This window comes from Homalodisca vitripennis, chromosome 8 (assembly GCF_021130785.1).
Source record: "Homalodisca vitripennis isolate AUS2020 chromosome 8, UT_GWSS_2.1, whole genome shotgun sequence".
Classification (NCBI taxonomy): Eukaryota; Metazoa; Arthropoda; class Insecta; order Hemiptera; family Cicadellidae; genus Homalodisca; species Homalodisca vitripennis.
In genome coordinates, this window is record NC_060214.1 from 29,355,061 (window position 1) to 29,372,085 (window position 17,025).

General features: G+C 34.6%; 1 protein-coding gene across 1 annotated transcript in view; it reads left to right on the top strand.

Annotated features, from left to right (window-relative positions):
• Positions 1-205: 205 nt before the first annotated feature.
• The window catches only part of LOC124367465 (protein phosphatase Slingshot), a 311,228-nt gene continuing 294,408 nt past the window's right edge, over positions 206-17,025 (top strand). The window contains exon 1 of the mRNA XM_046824292.1: positions 206-404. Coding sequence (XP_046680248.1) covers positions 348-404 — 57 coding nt within the window. The 5' untranslated portion in view covers positions 206-347. The remainder of the gene's footprint in view (positions 405-17,025) is intronic.

Sequence of the window (17,025 nt, forward strand, 5' to 3'; positions counted from 1 at the left end):
TAACGGCATTAAATAACAACCAAAGCAACAATATTTGTATAACGATAATAATTAAAATGATATTACTATATTTCATACAGTACTAATGTGTAAATTTGTTTTTATATCCTGTAAATAATACATAGAATATACAATTCTATGTATGTGGGTCCGTGGTTTGATTTTTTAAATTTCAAATATAATCAAAATCTGGAAGGCATCGGTTTATGAATGGCTGGTTGTCAATGATTGTTTGTTGTGTGTTTAAGTTAATTCTTCTCAGTAATATTAGTGTTGAAATTTTGACGTTATACTTATTTTCGAATTAAAGTGAGTGATTGTGGCAATGACTTAAGCAATATAATTCAATGGCGCTAGTAACAGTACAAAGATCTCCTAGCGTAGGCAATTCTCCTCAAAGCTCAGTAAGTTTGATTTTCATCTCTTTTCTTATCAAAATAATCCTACAGTAAACCATGCATTCACCTTTTTAAATTATCCTAGTGACTGTTTATAAACATTCTTACACCCTTATAACTTAAGACTTTACAAATAATTAAACTATAGTGTGTTCAATACATCATTAAGTTAGTGATCTTTTATCATCAGGCCTAGATATGGATTAAAACTAACCTAAGCTACTTTCATGTAAAGAATTTTACAAAGAATCTTAGGCAAACAATTTTGGTAGACTTTAATAAATGGCCTATACTCATACTCGCAGTTTGTTTGTTTTTATTGAATATTTCGATTGTTTTTAGCCAATGAATAATTCTATATTACAACTTATTTAGTTCCACATATTATTTATTGATATAGATATCAACTTATTAATTACAATAATTTGTAGTGTTCAATCATAGAATAACTGTAAGTAAGTAATTTTTGGAGAATTTTAAAATGGCAATGAATATAAGAAGATCATGTGAAACGTTTAATAAAAGTTATGGGAGTTGTTTCTAGTCCCTTCAAGATATAAGGCCAGCTATAAATATTGTGTTTCTCCTATATTTAGGTCTAGGACAAAATTAGTTTTGTTATTTTTAATGTTATGTTACATTTATTTGATTAAAAGTTATAGGTAATGTTCTATTCTTCGTAATGTATTATAATTCTTGTTGCGTACGATTACTGTATTATATCGAAGATATATATTATGCGTTTATCAAATGGTTTGATAATAACAATAACAATCGAATAATGAGTATAGGCTCTGTATAAAGTCTTCTTAAAATTTCTAACAGTGATAGTCGCCTTAATGGTGTAATATTTTTCTGAGAATTTCTCCTTTATTAAAACTATGAATCAAACTCTCATCTCTCTAAGCTCCTATTGACTAGTTATCTAGTGTATTGTTCAGTAAATATTGGGTTTTGGGACACCTTTGATAACAGTCTAAAACCACCTTTACAATATTCAGACAGTGTAAACTATTATTAGCTTCCCAACCTTAAGTGCTGAAGCTGTTATAAAGAACAAAAATATTTAACCAACCGAATTAACCTAATGCTCACTTAAGTTAACTTCAATGACCTAGGTAACTGGCGAGGAATCAATTAAGAATCTTAAACACCTTTATAATATACCTTTAAATGATTTAAATCATAATAAACACATCATTTTAGTACTGAATTTGATTAAAATTGTCAGGAGGTAGGCCTATTTTCAAAATTCCAGAAGTCTAATTGTAATGTTTTGATCGCAAATGCTCGGGCCATCAGTGCAGTCTGCGACAGCTGCTCTTATAGTAACTGAAGATAGTTCTTATCAGGTAACTGATAATAATCTTAGAGGGTCGAATCACAAATATGACTATCAATAAAAATTGTAATAGGCCAATCCGACAAAATTTTAAAGGGTAATTCTGTATTTGTAACTTAGTATTACCAAATAGAGTCTGTAGCTGGACCCTGGTAGTTTAAGGTAATTCTAAGCAATATATGGGTCAACCTCGATTTTTCTCATATTACTATATAATGTTCCAATAGTCAATTAGAAAAGGAAATGACTAGAATTTCTTGCCGGAAAGCAGTTATAGGGAGCAGGCAACCGCCAGACGGTCATATATTGCTTAGAGTTACCTATTAGTGATCAGGGGCACTGACGTGATCTGGGCTTAAAATTTGGAACTACTCGAGTTAATTTTTTTTTCTAAAAGAGCAAGCAGCGCGAAGCGCTGCGCAGCGGGCAGGCATCGTGCTGATCCTTTTTTTTTATTAAAAATTTCTAATAAATTGTTATTACATATTACAATATAATGTAGGTAATGTATGTAAAACAATTTTAAACACATAATTACATGCTGGAAAGCAAAGTAAACCAATATAATCCGCCCAATACAAAATCTCCGTAAAAATCTGGTAAATGAATCTGTGTCATTCCTTTTGGCCTGAATCAATTCAGTATATACGAAGATCACGCACGATGCTTGCCCGCTGCGCAGCGCTTCGCGCTGCTTGCTCTTTTAGAAAAAAAATTAACTCGAGTAGTTCCAAATTTGAAGCCCAGATCACGTCAGTGCCCCTGATCACTAATAGGTAATCCTCGCGGTTGCCTGCTCCCTATAACTGCTTTCCAGCAAGAAATTCTAGTCATTTCCTTTTCTAATTGACCATTGGAACATTATATTGTAATATGAGTTGCCTGCTCCCTATAACTGCTTTCCGGCAAGAAATTCTAGTCATTTCCTTTTCTAATTGACTATTGGAACATTATATTGTAATATGAGAAAAATCGAGGTTGACCCATATATTGCTTAGAATTACCTAGTTTAACATCCACCCACACACACAAGTGCAGTCAATAAAGACCGGCCGCATTTCCACCCTATTTGTCACCTAGTGCACTACCCAATCCAAATTTATTTAGCAATCTCATCCTAAAGTGATTAGTGTGTGTATATTGTAAACATCATAATAAGAAAACTGATAACAAATAACATATTATACTAAAATTGTAACAGAGAATTGCCTTATCATGAGTAAGACGTTACTGAATAACCCGGGATGCAAAATGCCAGGTGTCGGGCTGGCCCTAACTCTCTGTGCTCATGAGTGTGGGTTTCGGGTTCGCTCATGAGTGTAGGGTGCGTGTGTGCTACGATGTGACGCTGATCCTTAAACTACAATATCTATTTGCTAAATTATAGACCATTGTTCTTTCCATATTTAGATCACAAATTGATAGGCCATATTATTAATTAGTTTTCACACTACAATTTTGTGATGCTAATTTTAGTTTACATCGTCAGGTTGTATATTGTAGCCAGAAGGTGATTTTAGGTTCTTGTCTATGGTTTCTTTAAAGCCATTGAATAGACATTTTTTCACTCTGTGCAATTAACTGTAATCCAGTACTGTAGTGGTTGATGGTGCAATGATCTTATTCAAATTCTATGAATCATATTAAAGAATGTCAATTGAAGTAAACGCAAGACTTGGTACTTGCAAAAAACCAGAGAGGTAACTATTGTTATGTTGTTGTGAACAGAGGAAATGCGCCCAGTATAGGATTGGATAGGACTATTTTTCTGTGAAAATTTGATTATTACAGTAACTGTACATCTGAACTCAGCTTCAGTTCCAATTTAGACTACCAAAACATTAGAATGTGATATTCTAATGAAACAAAATTATCAATAGCTAAACTAATGAAACTTAAACACAAAACAACATCAATCTTATCATACGCTATTATTTTTTTATTTTTTTTAAAATACTGAAGTGAGTTTCCTGTTTGTTTAATTTAAATTATTAGTCAAATACAACTAAGAAAATTTATATACCTATGTGTATGTAGGTTATTGTAAATTCATATTAAGCAAGTTTGTTCATATATATCCAAGATAGGCTAGTATCCATGTAGCTGGGTTAATTAGACTTCTACTAATAACATGCAAAAAACCAATATATATTTCAAGTTAATTATTTATTTTAAGAACATATTTTAACTAGCCTATATTTCTATAAGAAAATACTAGGTATTATTATAAAGGCATTGTATGTGTGTAGGTATTGATTTTACATGTACAACCAAAAGTTAGCATAAAACTATCAAACTATCACTTAAATGTTTAACTACTTTATCAATGAGATGCAAAAGTACTATGACATTTAATTTCTCAGAAACTAATTGTTATAGTTATCTTGGTGGAGATCCCGACAATTAGATATATAGGGAAGAGCATTTTTAAGTTCTAATTATTCAACCTCACATTTTCCAGGAATAGCACAGAACTAAAGCGGCATAGAATATTATTTCAGAATACATAATCTGCCATTTCTTCTTTCTGTGTTTATGTCAACATTAACCTCATTAGGCTGCTCAACGTGTAGTGTAGTTCGGAAATCCAGCTACTCAGAGGATGTGATTTGGGATAGGGTGTATTGGAATTGAATTCCTGAGTCATTAACATCAGCACTAATCTCTTCATAGTTCTGGAACCTTGTCAAGCTTTTTAGATTACCCTTGGAAGGTAAAACCATGGAATGTGATAAAAGGGTTAAACACTTTTAGTTAGGAATCTATGTTAAAAATATAAGGCATTTTTTATAGACACAAAAAAATGGTTTCTTAAAATGAGACTTGCTACCGTGGTTTTTTTTAAAGACCACATTATTTTCACTCATCGCTCAATCTTCATCTTTCATTAATATTTTTAAGATATAAGCCTAAATGTGGGTGTGTCGGTGCTCAAATTAAGAATTTAATAAATAGAATCTACATAAAAGTTTTGTTACAATAACCTCTGAGAATTGATAAAAGGTTTTCATATGAAGAAATCCACCCTCTCTAACATGTGAGCTTATCAACCCTTCAATGTGTGTTAGTCCCCTAGCTTTCAGTCTTGGTGCAGAAAGATTGGATGAAATGTGTAAATAAGAGTTGTTCTCAGTGTCCACTATTGCCCAAATTCAAATGAGTTTTTATATGTAATAATTATATATCTTTTAAATGACATATCTTCCATAATTCTACCACATACAAGTATTTGATTTTATGAAGCAAAACTTAAGATCGTTTTTTCATTAGCCTTAAGTTAGTTGACTGAAGATTTCATTGAAACCATAATTATGTTTTCGAATGTGTTATCATATGCCTAATCTTGCTTCAATAATTCTATATTTAGTGTATTTATTTAAGCACTGGGTACTCTTTTCTTTACAAATAAAAAAAAACTAAAATAGGCCAGTTGTCCCTTGGGTGTGTCTAAAAGCTCTATCTCCTCACTCCTTCTTTTGTTAAACAAGGATGATAAACAAATAATTCATATTGAAATGTGAGATCATTGTAACTAGCCCAAAAGACTATATTTCTTAACATGATCACATTACATTCAACATGTTAAGGGTCCTACCCTCATTCTGAGTGAGAACCTCAAGTTAATTTTTAAGCTTTTGTTGACTTTTTTTGTTCTCTTGTATGCCTCGGTAAAGAAGACCATGGTGGTGTACCTCCCAAGTTCATCTAGCATGTTTATTTTCTAGATGTTTACTTCTGGAGAATAGATATGGACTTCATCGTTGAGCCTACACTAAAAAAGATGGAAGGAGACGTTTACTTGGAATACATAAAATAGATACTGTTCAAACCCCATGAGCGTCAGAATATCTTATGCTCTTTTTGTCTTGCTCTGTATTTGCTGCTTCGGTTCAGTCTTGGTAGCTTTTGCCAAAGTATACAAATCTGTGTTATTCCATACTATCGAACCTGATAGTGTCCTAGACACTCCAATCTTGCATTTATCATTCCTGTTTTTAAGATTTGGCTAGTGCCAATCTTGTTGGTGGAAATAAGATGAGCTTTGGGAGCTTTACGTGAATAGGTTATCTTGTCTAAAAATTCCTATATAGAAGTTTATTGGAAACAATAGAATATTATTGTGAGTGCCTTTGTGTTTCCTGTGAGTTCTTTCCTCTCCTTGTATCCCTTTTCGTGTTTTGTTGCAATTTTATACGATGGCTGCCGCTTTATCCAATACATATTGAACTGTAACGCAAGGCAATTCTTCAACATTGAAGAAGAAAACCATAAACTCGATATGGTCTATAAAAGAGACTGCAACTTGTTTGTCGTTAACACTCAGGTAAAGTGAATTGCTACTGTTGAGTGGTTTGCAAACTGCAAATAGCAAGTAGTCATTTCAGCTGGTTCTGCCATTCAAGTACAATGTGAGGCTGACAACATTGTCTTCTAATTGATCATGATCATTGGGCATGGGTTTTTGTTGTCTCAGAGGGCAGAGTTCTTGTAGTTTCTGTCTTATCAACTCAAGCGTTCTGTGAGAATCTATATTAATATTTTAGGTGCATTGAAATGACCACCAGAACTGCAGGAGCTTTGCATTAGCTGGTCTGTTTATTCATTCCTCCAGTTAGGTGTATTAACACGGTTATTTATTATGATACTCTTTGCATCAACCCCCTTCCCTTACTCAGTTGTTTTTCATTCATGTTATCAGTCATGGTAATCAGTCAACAATTTTCTAAATTTGTCCCAAAAGTACAATGTTGAGACAATAACATTTTCTCCTCATCGTGGATTGGTGCTTGATATAGTCATCTCAGAGTGCATAAATTACTCCTCTGAGACAGCCATATGAACTTAATAAATGATGGCAATAACAGGAACAGTTCAATGTGGCCATCCAGTGGCGTAACTAGTAATTGGATTTGGGGGGATGGTAGGGTCTGATTGAACAGCACACCACACCCGGGGTCATGGTAAAAGTTGAAATTTTAGCAAATTAGATACACCTAATTCAAAGTAACACATACAACTGTTGTATTTCAATATTTCAAAGAAGTTTCATTGATGTTATACATATATTTTTTTAGTTTTTAGGGTTTTAGGGAGGGTTTTACCCCCTTATACTTTCTCCCATCCAACTTAGTTACATCACTGAATTCATCCACATCTCTCTCAGGGTGATTTAAACCAGAGTGTCAATACTGTATCAGTACTCATTGCTTATTCCTTTCTTGTACATATACTTCCTCATCTTTGTTTCACCTTTGTTGGTGGCAATATAAAAGAAACATACACATGCTGTACCTTGTACAGCAATTTACAATAGCAACTAAAAACATATTCAAAAAATGCTGACATAGCAGGCCCCTGCAGTACAAATTTTGATGCAGATCTCTTGTTTTCAATAGCTTGTGTTCCACTGTGACAGATGACATTGTAGTATTCAAATAATGGATTTAGTTGGGAACACACTAATATATGGTATAGCTTCATGGCAGGAATATATTTCTTGAGAAGTTTTAAACTTATTTTAAACATTTTCCTATCTCACGGGAGAAGAAAGACATGCTGTGCAATGTTCAAGTCACTGAGGATAAAACATCATTAGTTTCTGGCTATATGGGTCTGAAGTTCATTAAATATTTAACTTAATTACATTAAAACATAAAACCAATATTTAATACTTTTATTATTTTTTTTTTTTTTTACTTTTGTGATGTGTCTGAAGAAGATAGCCTTGCTATCGAAAGGCCTCACAAAAAATAAAAGTATTAAATATTGGTTTTATGTTTTAATGTAATTAAGTTAACAGTAACCAATACAAGCTCCATCTACAACATTTCATTAAATATGTATTATATCAAATTTTGGCTGCAACCGATCATTAATCAAAGCATACAAAAGACGAAGCAAGTCAGCTGCAACGCTACTTTCAGTGTAGATGCAATCTCAACAGTATCATTGACATCCAATTTTTTTTGTTCTTGTTCTGGAGATGTTGTTCAGGATGTTATTGTTCTCCCTGATGTGTGCATCAATAGTTCTACATTGAATCAACAAATTCTTCAATATCCAAGTTTCTTCTTGTATGTTGAGAACTGGTGTTGCTTAAATTTAACCTGGTGGTTGTTTTTCCATAGCTGAAGCAGCCTACCAAAACCTCCAAAACCTTACTCCTTTTAGCTGACCTTACTCTCCTCCAAAATTCCTTCCCTAACTTTGAAACCGTTGGGAATTGTAATAGCACAAAAATTGTACCATTTGTTGTTAGTTAGTATCCTTATGAAGCTCAGAGGATACTTGTTTTTTAGATTATTTAGAAACCCATACACAACAACTTCTTTCTGTACAAGGCATTATTATACACTTTTCAATAAAGGCTCGATCCGGAGGTTGCACTTTAAAAGTTGTATTTGATATTAATATGTAACAACTTGGTAAAATCTTGATGGAAATAAACTTATTCATTCATTCATTCTTCATGAAGTTTTCAGCTAATATCCAAAAACATTTGATGTCATCCATGTCTCCTTGATTGAGGTATAGTCAGTTGGTTGGGTACTTCTCCAATATAGATAGTTTCCCAGTTAACCACACTTTTCTATTTATCCATCCACTGCATATAAAAAAATTGCTTCGTATGATTTATAAATATTTTCAGGAGTCTTAACATTCGGTTAGTTTTGGAAGTTCATTTATTTGTTTACTCATTACACACTGCTAAATTGACACAGAAATTCTTCCCACATAACTGTTGTAGCCAACCGTTAGAAACATTAAATTTTGATGATCAAAGAACTCAGATGTATTTTTATGAATCACAGGACTTTCAAAGGAAATGTTTTTGCCCTAACCCTGTTTCCAGTATACATGTACATATGTCAGTCTTATCAAAACCACTATCTTATGCAATCACAATTTTTTGCAAATCTCTCGATTTTTCAAAATTATTTATCGAATACTCAGTTGGATTCAAACTCCTTCTTATTTCCCTATTCTTTATCTCCTGTATCATAAAGTTTTAAAAGTTATTTTAAAAATTTAAGGGTGGCCTTTTCATGAATCTGTCATTGCTCGAACAGCATTCTGGGAAACAAATTTCACTCTATTCTTATCTATAACATCTCGCGCAATACGCATGGATGAATACAACTCCACAGTAATACAGTATTGTACAAGCTACAGACCACACGTAAAACCGCACTGACCATTGCGTCAGACCGTGACCGCACTATCACAGAGGAAGCAAAGCAAGGGAATGCGGTGGAGGAGGGGAGGGAGCATAGGACTTGTCTGAACATGAAAGTTTCTTGTTGCGAAACGTTCAACTGCAGGCCTAGTGATAGGAGTATCGAATACGATGTATTCAAAAGAACCCTAATACTCGAATACTCTATCTGCGTTGAGTATTTCTAACAGACAAGTCTAGACTTGTCTTACTTCCTTCCTGTAATTCATTGTTTCTTGGTTATTTAGGATTGTCCTGCCAAAAAAGGTGGGAAAATCCTTAGTCTTTTTGTGCCTCCTACAAACATGTCATACTTATCCATGATCATACTTATCATAACATGTCCATGATTTATGAACTTCAGAAAAAAATATTAACATGAATAAAAATTCATTTTTGTCTTTATTGTTTACAAATGTATTTATTAATTGAATATTTGCACAATTATACATTTTGTCAAGTTTTTAAATTTTTAATTACTTATTGAAAATTATGAACCTCCCCTTAATTATTTTTTTCATAGTACAGATATATACATATACATATTATATTCATCTAAAACTCTGCAATGAATACGTCTTGCATATGAATACGAATACAGCTCTTGAATATTTTATTTGAATACTAATAGTCCAAACGAATGAATACTGCGGGTTTGAATTCGATTCTTTCAGAGAAATTGTATTCATTTCAAAAGTATTCGAATTCATTTTGAGGTATTCGAATATGTGAATACCCGGACTGTATTCGAATACTATCCGATTTTCCCATCACCAAGCAGGCCACCATTTACAACTTCCACGTAAACACATATCATCGATTGGACACTTACATCATACTCGTCCAAAAATTGTAAACTCCGCTTTATCAAAACATTTTACTTTTAAATATTCCAGTTGTAGGTGTGAAATTACTAATAATTAGTGCTAGTTGATAGTCCAGAAACAATTCGAGTCATCTAATATCCGATTGACGTTCGAATTATCGATACTGTATCAATATTTAATTCGATTTAACGCACAACTAACGAACTATTATGGCTGGTTAACAGTCTCGGTTAGACGTCTAGAATTTATAGACGTTAACATCGTCTTCGGTTTACTGTCGTTATGTCGCGGCGCGCTGATACGGCGCCAGACACTTCGTTACGGCAAGTTCCTTCACTGCTCATCCGGCGCCGCCCGCCGCGCCTGTGTATGGCTATTGCGTCGCGCGCATTCCAGGCGCCCTCGTCTGCACTTCCTCTGTCCAGCGCGGGGTCTGGAAGTCCGTTCTGGGAATCGTAAAGTCTCATCAGTTCTGAAATGATAGACTCGTATTCGAAAATATGGTTACAAATATTTGTTTCGTTGTATACCCCTATTCCTATATGTGGTATATTTTTATCGTATGTCAAAAATTGTGTTGATTTTATTTTGTATATTTTATATATATATATATATATATATATATATATATATATATATATATATATATATATAATGTAAACATTCTCTTCTTTGTTTTTGTGGGTGACACTACTATGTTTACAGAGTTAATGTAAATTTAGTAAAGTTTGTAGTTTTATTTTGTACAGTACATTAAATTAGCAATAGCATTTTTTTATCAAATTGTATGGAAATGCTTAGACTATAACAAATTTAACATCAGCAAAGTTCGAAGCCGTGTTCAAATTATGTACATATTAATAAAACTGGATTTGTAAACCAAACACTTTGTATCCCTGTCTTTCACTGTTTGAAACACTGGTATGGGACTTTTGAATAAGAATGTAAACAAACTACTCAAACGGCAGCAAAATAGCAAGACTGAAAAATGTACTGTGTACGTCATTTATCCTATCCTGAGCATACTGCTAGACTTCGATATCAGAGAAATATTTGATACAATAATTAGTAGATCCAATGCCACCATTATTTTCGTTTACCAACTTAATATTTTTAATATACAATGCAGAGTTTCGCAACGACGTTTGACTGTTGCGTTCGCTAAGCTCACCAATTATTGAGTACACTGTGTTATTATTTTTTTTTTTTGTTTGAATTCGTTACAATTTTATCGTCACGATTTAGATTTCTCTGTGTATTATTTGTTTTTAAAAGTTGTAAGTATATGAACAGAATCATATTTTCGTAAATTTAGTTGACTTGTAGTGTAAGGCAATTAATTAAGCCTTCACTTTGACATTAGGTCAAGGAACAGTCCATTGTGATAAAAAAAGTGTAAACTTCTGTGTACCCGGTAGATTTATACCATTGGAAAATAGTCTCTGATATTCTAGCGAAGAAACTTCAGACTTTTACTACGCGAAGTCTTCTCTTGTTTATTTCTGGAAGATTTTCCGTCGTTATTTACTGTGGAGACATTTTACTTCGTAGAATTGTTCACAATAATGTCAAGATATCGAGCAATTATTCTCTATATTTTACTATTAGTTACGGTGTATTTTCGTTGTACTAAGGGCGGATCCCGTCATGATTTTCGGAGGGAGCTACTGAAGATTTAGTGTATAGTAATTATTACTGTATCCGGTAATTCTGCGTTTCGATACAAATAAAATAAAATACTTGGAAAAAATTTAACTACTAAAGTATAGTAGTTCATATAGTTAAACTTTTTGGGGTTAAAATAAAAAAGTAACATATTTTATAAAAATCTCGGAGGAGGGCTATTGCCCCCATGGTTCCTCTCCTGGATCCACCACTGCGTCTCAAAAAATTTATAACCTAGGCTACGACATATTACGTTGTAAAATTTTATTAATGAAATTTGGCTGGTGTTTCGTACACTGAAAAGGTCCAAAGGATCACTCATTCCCCACGATGGGGGGGACAACGTTGTTGGTCCTAAATGTGTTGGACACTCCTGTCATGTAAGAAAGTAATGGTCATTTTCTTCTCTTAGATGAATGGTTCCTCGAACACCCTAGAACCTTTTATGGAATAACTATGCCAGTAAAGTATCAGGTTATCTCATCACAGAACAAGACATTGATCACTTGCTTCCTTTAATGCCCTTCGTGGAAAGACTTTTTATATGTTTAGGACATCGACAATGTTTTCTTTGTGTTTGCGTGGATAGCAACCCCGAAGACTGGGGAGGTCAGGCAAAGGACAACTGGCCAGAGCCTCGCGCCTACTAGTAGTATAGTAGGGTGGTCTCCATTTACAAAGTACATCTCAAAACAATAATCAGGATAAATTTTACAAGAAGTATACGCTGGGAAATGAAAAGGTGTACGATATAATAATACATAGGTAAGGTGTTTTCGGAATCGGACTTGCGCGAATGTTGAGTTTATTTCCATTTCGCCATCCAACAGAGACACCCAGACAACACTACAGCTGTGTTTGGTTCACCCACTGATGAAGTGTCATAAATGGCCCATCAGGTTCACAAATGAGGGCATTGCGATGTTTTAGACACGATTCCGAAGCTATGGTCGATTCAAAGCAACGCAACCCTGATACCAAAACCACGCAAAGAGTACGTTTTGAACGTCTTCGTCGTTGACATATTGTATCTCTTCGGACGGACGTGGACCGCAGATTCCAGGAGTCAAGGCTATGACGTTAGATTTCAAATACTGCACTTAGCGTAGTGAAACTGAACTAGACTCAATATTCACTTTGAACACACCCAAACTACCATATTTATATAATGTGCAAACACTTGTGTTACAGGGTTGTAGTCAGCGAGGGCGTCTAAGGGGTCCGGACCCCCCCCCCCAAAATATTCAAATTATTTTTTAAGTAAACTATTATTATTATTTAAATAATGTACTGCTGAAAGATCGTTCTCAACAAAGAAACGGGCCAAGAACTTTTTAAGGAACAACATGCGGCCTTAGTCTCTGCCCACTACGAAAAAATATCAGTTGTCTGGACCCCCCCCCCCCCAACAAAAACTTTCTTTCTGGCTACGTTCTTGTTGTGTTATAAACATTGCATCTCATAAATGTATGTTACTTGCTGTGTGTTTACACCACCAACAATTTGTTGTCGAGATGACTGAAGAAGACGTGGATTGTTTTATAAATATGTGGGGGAACCTGAGGAAAGAGACGTCCGCAAGTTCCTTGAAGAAGGTTTCGTACAAGCGGTGGTCACGATGAACCTCTCAGGCCAGGACATGTCGAGGAGAGTTAAGGCAGGATATATAAGGCGATATAGGAACTGCGGACAGGACCGGGTCGCCTTGTACGGCAAGTAAGTGACGTCTGCCCGTGGTTCGCTTTCCCCAGTGACAGTGACGGCCGCTTCCTACCGCTTCACTTCTCGGAACCGAAACTAGTTGAAGGAGGTGAAAAAACGCACGGAGATCCTACAATATTAACATTTATACTGCCGTCCGCGAGTTTAGTTGCAGCTCAACCCGGGATGTAAGTCCATAATTTCCTAGAAACAGGCTGTAGGCCTATTCGGCTAATAGATTGATAAGTCAAGTACAACATGTGAGTCAGGTCTACGCAAAGAGTTCATTTTTGTACATATCTTTGTAAATGGTTTCTTGAATGAAACATCTTGAAAAGTACAAATGTTTTTGAAAGGTACACAAGTAACTTGACAAAACCGTTTGAACAGTAACAGTAAGCATCGTTTTAACTGCCCAACGGCGCAGTGTAGCGGGTACGGCGGTTATCGCAAGATAACTAGATCAAGCAACGTCGAGCGTGGCTGCTGCTTGGATGGGTGACCGCTGAGCGATCCTGTCCTTGCAAGCAGCCCGCCTGCTCAGCCATCGGTGGTGGTTCGGAAGTCATCTCTAAGCCGTTGGTCTCCAGGTTAAGTGTTAGAGAGGACTTCTAGGCCTAACTTCGCTTGGTAAAACAAGTCATTATTTTACTTAAAAAACATAAGTTGTGTTAAATATACCCATCCACTACAGATTAATAACCATAAGGAAACTTAAGGAAATAACCATCCTCTCATATTTTAAGGAATATTCTAATTTATGTAGTACATTGTATAAATACTACAATAACATTTATTTTGAACTAGCTGTTTCCCGCGGCTTCACACGCTTCTGGTTCAAGTGAATTATATTTCCAACTGCGATGTAGAGTTTGACCTTGTTGCCACGATCAAGAAAATCTGTCAGAAGTGTATAGCCATGTCTATAGCCATTGTACACGTACAACGCACATGTACTTTATTAAAAAGTGGTCTAACACTCAAGCTTTAAGTTCAGCCAGAAATTTATTTTTAAGACAAATATACATAATAAATTAGCGCCTTCAAATAGTGTTTGGCAATTTAATATACGTGACTGTCTTGTAGTTGCAGTTTATAATGTGCAGGCGCTTTGAAAACCTTTATATTTTGCAGCGCTGTCTTGTGGTAAGTTACATCAATGGGCATAGTATATAAACCTTCCCCGTGTAAAAATACATAAACATACAGATTTTCATAACGAACGGTCAAATAGTTTCTGAGTTTATAAAGGACATACACACAAACGTTTCATACACACAACATTTTTATATATATAGATGGGAAATTTATTTTAATTTGATTGAAAATTGTTTCCCCTGTATACGCAGTTGTACACACGCTTCTCTTTGGTAAAGTTAGTTTAAAACACGAATGGGCGATAAACGAGGTATACTATGTCCTTATAGGAATTGGATATTTACTCGTATGTCGACGACATATCCAACTTATATATAAATAACCAGGGTTTAAGAAAGGTCTAATATGACGGTATTTAAGTCAGCTAAGACAATATTGAAGAACTGTAAGAGTGAATGCTTGTAGTGTACTAAATTCCATACAGTTGTGGCCACATGGATCAGTTGAAATTTGAGTATCTAAAGGTTTAATATATATACGAGTTAGTGAACACATAATGCACTGGAAACATCAGGATGCAGCAGTATCGGACACAAAGTAAGATAGCTACAAAACCAAACATTTAAATACTAGAAAAAGTTCTGTATCACTATCAAACGGCAGTAAGGAAAGCCTTGGATATAAATTAAATAACAAAAATTGTGTCAAATTATCAAAAAAAGTGGCAGTCTGTGATAAATTAATGAATCCATACTCATCTATGTTGATAAAATAGTCGTTAAGCGGGTCAGCTTCAAGCCAATCACAGAATAACTCAGCCCCCTCAACTCACCTGTACAGGCGAATGTGTATTAGTGGTAGTTTCGGTTTAACATATGTTTAATTAACTGTGTTAAGGGTGCCATAACACGGTGTGAATCGAAAAACTGGATGTTGATAAATATGAATATTTAGTACAGCATTAACTGTAATTATAGAGGAAACATTGGTATTTCATTAATATGATTCCTCAGTACACCATTAACTGTAACCATAGAGGAAACATTGGGATTTCATTAATATGACTCCTCAATACACCGTTAACTGTGACCACAGAGGAAAAAATTGGGATTTGATTAATATGACTCCTCAGTACACCATTGTTTGTGGCCATAGAGGAACAATTGGCATTTGATTAATATGACTCCTCAGTACACCATTGATTGTGGCCATAGAGGAACAATTGGCATTTGATTAATATGACTCTTCGTTACATCATTGACTGTGACCATAGATGAAAAATAGGGATTTGATTAATATGACTCCTCAGTACATCATTAACTGTGATCATAGTGGAAAAAATGGGATTTGATGGATGATATGATAATCCCCTTTCCACAACCAATGAAGCAGACAGACTGACGGCCGGACAGTGAACCCATGATGTGAGCCCCACCGTCATCAGAGTTACGATTTCTAGGAACTAGGGGCATTTCGCCACAAACCGCCCAACAATTCATGTCGCCAGTTTCCTTTTAAGTGCCGACATAATATGTTTTATGTTAGGATTTTAACGAGCGACTGACGCGGGCTGGCGGCAGGCACGTGGTGTAGCGTCCGTTTGTTATTGTGTGTTTTTCACTTCACATCGTGTTTATGCAGTACCTGTGCGGTAAATGCAGCACTGTCCAGTGAAAATTACAATATTTCATTTTGTTAGCTGAAATATGGCGTTGTTATTAAAATTTCCTTAATCTGTAGCTTTTGAGAAATGTTGGGTTGTCTAATCAATTCGATTTTGGGTTTAGAAAATAACATTACATTCATAGCTCTTTTAATATAAAAAATTTGCGATTACTTCACGAGAAATTACAGGAATTTGAAGTAGAGGTTTTAGCCTATTTTATAATCAGCCACAATTAAAAACGGCTGAAGGTAAAAATGTGAAGTTTTTACAGTACGTAGGCTACGTGGCGTATAGCTTTATACAGTGGCGATATTTTTTATGTCTAGATGAATAATTAAGAAAAAATGTCTTTGAGAAAAATGTGTAAAATCAGGTCATGTTTCTAAAATTATATTTAATTTTCTTTAAGTCCCTGAGTTATTAAAGGTCTGATTAGAAAATTGCCTAAATTTTAAACTTCGAGTGCCTGTAATTTCTTTTGAAGTGATCACAATTTATACATTTTCTGTATCTAGGGCAGTTATATTAAAAGGTTATTTATTTGACATTATAAAATTACTTTCCAAGCCCAAAATCGACTTCATCACCTTAAAGCTCGATTTTACCGCAAAGATAATAAACGTGTGAGAAAATAGCTGTATCTCACCTTAACATATTCTTACATTTTGAAAATGTCTTCTTTGGACTTTAATACTGTAATTCCGAATAAAGATAGGTCTGGAGACGACTTAAAAATGATTGGAATAATTCAGCAATAAGTGCGGGGTGAACACTTCAAATGTTTAGTTCTTTGAGTACATTCGGTAAAGATTACGATTCAAATGGATTCACTTGCTTTTTTGGAATATTTAATGCCAATTTTATAATATAATTTTGCTTTCGTGTGGAGTTTGCAAAATGAGAGAGAGGCAAGGGTCTGGTTAAAAGTAATGTATCAGACGATATAGGCCAAGAGGGTACTTAAGTTTGCAGTTAAGCACTTGACCTTTAAAGCCCTTTAAAGAGCCAGCTTCGATTCAGCTTTAATAGCTGTAAGATATTTTTATCCTCTTCTTCGTCCGCTATGTGTCCTCTTTTAATGATTGGTTATAAAGTTTTTTGACACTGCTTGA